At 43.8% G+C, this 4,697-nt stretch overlaps 1 protein-coding gene across 1 annotated transcript; it reads left to right on the top strand.

Annotated features, from left to right (window-relative positions):
• The first annotated feature begins 504 nt into the window (after positions 1-504).
• Positions 505-4,210, top strand: LOC104456421 (putative SWI/SNF-related matrix-associated actin-dependent regulator of chromatin subfamily A member 3-like 1). The gene is made up of 3 exons (XM_010071207.3): positions 505-1,953; positions 2,075-2,366; positions 3,234-4,210. Exons 1-3 carry the CDS (start codon positions 610-612, stop codon positions 4,022-4,024), a joined length of 2,427 nt encoding a protein of 808 aa, XP_010069509.1. The 5' UTR covers positions 505-609; the 3' UTR covers positions 4,025-4,210.
• Positions 4,211-4,697: the final 487 nt, after the last annotated feature.

Below are 4,697 nucleotides of genomic sequence, written 5' to 3'. Positions count from 1 at the left end.
CAAGTATAGTGTATTAAAACAAAAAGATATTATTGATTTTTCTAAATTTGGGGGGTTATTGTTGTTGTAATGGCATGGACATATACGCACTCTAGTAAATCAATTTTTTTCCACAAAAAATTGGTATATTTTTAATTTGAAATAAAAAGTAAAAAGAAGGATTCTGAAGCCTTCTTTTACATTGGATTGATTTTTCTTTTGAAATTTAGATTCTCAAGTATTATCTTTTATTTAGAAAAGAAAATTTTACTAAAGCTTAATCAATAATAATGGGATTTAATGATAATAATTAGATTAGATGTAGAGGTATGTGGACATTAAGCGTCCGTTCATTTCGTGTATATATATATATATATATATATATTTTTTTTTTTTTGCACTCGACTTCTGAGTTTAGTTAATTGTTTAGTAATCAAACACGAATGAATTGCTCAGGGCAACGACGCAAGCTTACGCTTTGCACTGCTTTTCTCTTATAAAGGATTTTTTAGGGTTAGCAAACACGCTTCTAACTTTACTTGCTATTCCTCCATTTCAAATTACAGACGAGAGGCTCTCTCACCTTCTCCGTCGCTCTGAAACCCCACGCCCTACAGACCTTCTACTACAATGGGGGAACCCATCTTTCTCCCCGGCCGGACGAGTCTCGTCGGCTCGATCAGTGTCAACGTAGTTGGAATCCAACACAATGCCGGCACCTTCAGAGCGGGCGAGACAGTGGCACTTGTCCGCGAGCCGTCCAACACTGATGATGAGATGGCCATCCAAGTCCTCAACACGAGGGGCATGGTGGTCGGCTACATCAAGCGCGAAGCTGCCAAAGTCTTGGCCCCACTAATAGACTCTCAGCTGATCTCCGTCTACGCCATTGTGCCCAAAGTTCCTAGGGTCGAGAAGCTGTTTTTCATCAATTGCCAAGTGCGAGTATTAGCGAGGGATGATGACTTCGAGCACGTGAAGTCAACGATCTTGGAAGGCAAGTTGATGCTCACCCCGCCGGTGGGGAAGGAGGTGAGAGGCGTGGACGAGAGTTTCACGTTGGTCGGCCAGGGTGTCGAGAAGAAGGCGAAGACGGACCCTTTGGAGCCTCCCTCGGAGTTCATAAAGACTCTTCTTTACCCCCACCAAAAACAGGGGTTGGGTTGGTTGGTTCAGAAGGAGAATAGCGGGGAACTGCCTCCCTTTTGGGAGGAAAAGGGTCGCAAATATATTAACGTGTTGACCAATCACTCTCCAGACAACAGGCCGGAGCCTCTGCGAGGTGGTATCTTCGCAGATGAGATGGGACTTGGTAAGACTCTCACCCTGCTTTCTTTGATTGCCTTGGATAAATCTGATGGTTCGGTGGTCTTGGTTATGTCTGAATCTGCTAAGAGAAAGGGGAAGGGGAAGGTGAAGATGGGCATCTCTCGGCCTCTTAAGAAGAGTAGAACTGGACCCGATAGTTCGAGTAGCATGACTCTAGATGATGATGAGACATGGGAGGGCACCAAATCCACCTTAGTTGTTTGCCCTCCCCCCGTGTTACCCACTTGGGTAACGCAGCTGGGCGAGCACACTGATAGGATGACATTGTATAGCTATCATGGACATAGGACCAGTGATGCCGAGGAGCTCAGAAAACATGACATTGTGCTGACGACATATGCGATATTGGCCAATGAGCAACCTCTGGAAGAATCTCCTCTGAAAAAGATAGAATGGTGGAGAGTCATCTTGGATGAGGCGCATGTGATTAAGAATGTGAATGCCCAGCAGAGCCGAGCCGTCACTAGCTTAAATGCTAGGAGGAGGTGGGCTGTTACTGGAAACCCCCTTCAGAATAATTCCTCGGACTTGTTCTCTTTGATGGTATTTTTGCGGTTTGTGCCTTTCTCCATAAAGAGCTACTGGCAAAGCTTGATTCAGCATCCACTCAGCCAACTGAACCATACAGGGCTTTCCCGTCTGCAGGTAATTTTTCGGTGTTGATCTTATGAAACAATTTGTGCCTAATAGTTGTGACTGTTAATTTTTGCTCTTGGGTGAGGCATGCACTTTATGTGGTACTACAATATCCTTTTCGTCATTTCAGGTTCTCATGGCCACCCTTTCTCTACGGAGGACAAAGGACGAGGTTTTGATCGGATTGCCCCAAAAGACAATAGAGACTTGTTATGTCGAACTGTCTTTTGAGGAGCGTGAATTGTATGACCGTATAGAACGGGAAGCCAAGAGTGCTGTGGAGCAATATATCAATGCTGGTAGTGTGATGCGTAATTACACTGCTGTGCTTGGTATAATTCTAAGACTCAGACAGATATGCTGTAGCATGGCCTTGTGCCCGCCAGAGGTGACCTCGCTTCTACCGTCTAACAAGATTGAAGGTATCGCCAACTATATGTTTTTTGATATTTGACTCGGGACATTATTTTATTGTGTAGTGAGACAAGTTTGCCAAAATACTTTGGGGCTTCTAGTTTCCCACTTATCCATAACTGGGAAAATAAAGAAAAAATTGCTGTCTCCTAATGCTTGCTCTAGTTCATGTACCCGTTCAGCAATGAGCATGTGCAATTGGATGTTCTCATGATCTAAACAAGTTTTGCCTATCTGGGGAACTTAGTTAGGGCAATGGCTAGGTCAGTATCAAATTTTGACTTAGCTCCGAGATGGCAGGATGGGAGTTGGACATGCTTTAGGTTTTGAGTTATCTTCGACCTGTGTATAGCTTGGTTGTAAAGGAGCCCAGTCTGGATCAAAATCCTTGTCGGGTACATGCATGCCTGCAACTCAAATACGGAGTCAGATTACTTCAACAGTATTAATTGGATATGTGGCACATGCCAGTCAATGTATGGAAGCATTGCAGGACTAAATAATTTCTCTGATGTTGGGTTTGTTATGACAATCGGAATCTTAGTACGGCACATTTTGTCTGCAAATGTACCTTGCTATCTAAATTTGCCTTGGGAGTCATGAATAGGATCTGAAGAAGTGTTTTGTTATGCAGAGCTTGACGAACACTAAGACTATGCAGAACTTTAACTTTGTCTAATAAATGATTTCCTTGAATTGGTACTTTTGGTTAACTATGCGAGTGAATTTTCTGACTTTTAGTTACTGGGCTGTAGATGCTGTCATACTTTAGGATGCATGTCAATGGTTTGCGCTTGGATGACCAACTACAATTCTGGAGGTCGTTTGTGCTTTTCCTTAGATGTGCAATGTACTGAGCATTTGCAATGTGGCAGATGTATCTAATAATCCGGAGTTGCTGAAGAAGTTGGTTGCTGTGCTAGAAGATACTGAAGATATCGATTGCCCAATATGTGTTTTTCCGTGTACAAATCTCATAATTACCCGCTGTGCTCACATCTATTGCCGAGCCTGCATTCTCAAGACTTTGCAGAACTCGCAAAGGCGGTGCCCCCTTTGTCGCGGTCCTCTGACTGAGTCTGACCTGTTCTCTGCTCCACCGGAGTCATGCAAAAGCAGCGAAGTGGAAAATCATTCTTCTGCCAAAGTTTCCACTCTTTTAGATCTTTTACTTGCAGCGAAGGATCGCAACTTGAGCTCAAAATCAGTTGTGTTTTCGCAATTCAGAAGAATGCTTTTGATTCTGGAGGGGCCACTTAGAGAAGCTGGCTTTAAGATCATGCGCCTGGACGGTTCGATGAGCGCAAAGAGAAGGCAAGAAGTGATCGAAGAGTTTGGAGTGGCAGAGCAAAGTACAGCCACCGTGTTGCTCGCCAGCCTCAAGGCTTCCGGTGCCGGTTTAAATCTGACGGCTGCATCAACTGTTTATCTGCTGGAACCATGGTGGAACCCTGCGGTCGAGGAACAAGCCACGGATCGAGTGCACAGGATCGGGCAGAACAAGGATGTGAAGATTGTGAGGTTGATAGCAAGCAACAGTATCGAAGAGAGGATACTGAAGTTGCAGGAGAGGAAGAAGGCACTAGCGAAGAAAGCTTTCGGGAAGTGGGCTTCAACAGATGGGAGGGAGATTGGGTTGGATGATCTCATCGCACTCGTGTCCTAGTGAGCACATGGAGAAATAGTTGTGCTTACTTGTAACTAGATCTTTTTTCTTTTTGGGTTGCTTTTTTGAGGTTTTCAATGCCGACCGGTCGAATTTCAGACCGAATGAAATTTGTTGTAAATTCTGCCCAGACGTACACATACCATCCACGATATACATCTACTATCCACAACTGCTATTCTTGTCGCTGTATGTTGACTACTATCCACAATTGCTATTCTTGTCACTGTATGTCGAAAGTTTACAAGGCAAGGCCAGGACCATCAAGGAAAGCCAGAGATAATACACAAACAAACCTCTTTGTCGGCTTCAGAACAGTTCTTTTTTTTTTTTTTTTTTCTTTTTGGGGGCGATGAGTGAGCGCTTTTATTTTTTCCATTGGCTTCCCAAAACCAACTTGAGATTCGGGAATGAGATGTTAGGTGATTATTTTGACTCGCTGTCTCGAAAGCATGAAGAGTCATCTATTTTCGTGTCTTCGATAGACTGCATCAAGTTCACGTTGCTCAAACGGACTGCCGGTACTTAAATTATACAAGTAGATTGGTTTAAGCAGGTGGGCTTTCTAACCCTGCTATTCAGCAGAATTTATAAAGACCTTATGATTGGTGTGTCCATGTCGGTGAGATAAGGGTTGGACAATCTTCAAGACGAAAACTCCAAGTACATACTA

This window comes from Eucalyptus grandis, chromosome 8, assembly GCF_016545825.1.
Source record: "Eucalyptus grandis isolate ANBG69807.140 chromosome 8, ASM1654582v1, whole genome shotgun sequence".
NCBI lineage: Eukaryota > Viridiplantae > Streptophyta > Magnoliopsida > Myrtales > Myrtaceae > Eucalyptus > Eucalyptus grandis.
Note: the sequence above shows the minus strand (reverse complement) of the source record. Positions and strands in the feature narration are given on the sequence as shown.

Coding starts and splice junctions, on each gene's coding strand:
- LOC104456421 (XM_010071207.3), top strand. CDS start 610: ATGGGGGAACCCATCTTTCTCCCCGGCCGGACGAGTCTCGTCGGCTCG. Junction 1,954..2,074: donor CAGGGCTTTCCCGTCTGCAG/GTAATTTTTCGG, acceptor TCGTCATTTCAG/GTTCTCATGGCCACCCTTTC. Junction 2,367..3,233: donor ACCGTCTAACAAGATTGAAG/GTATCGCCAACT, acceptor GCAATGTGGCAG/ATGTATCTAATAATCCGGAG.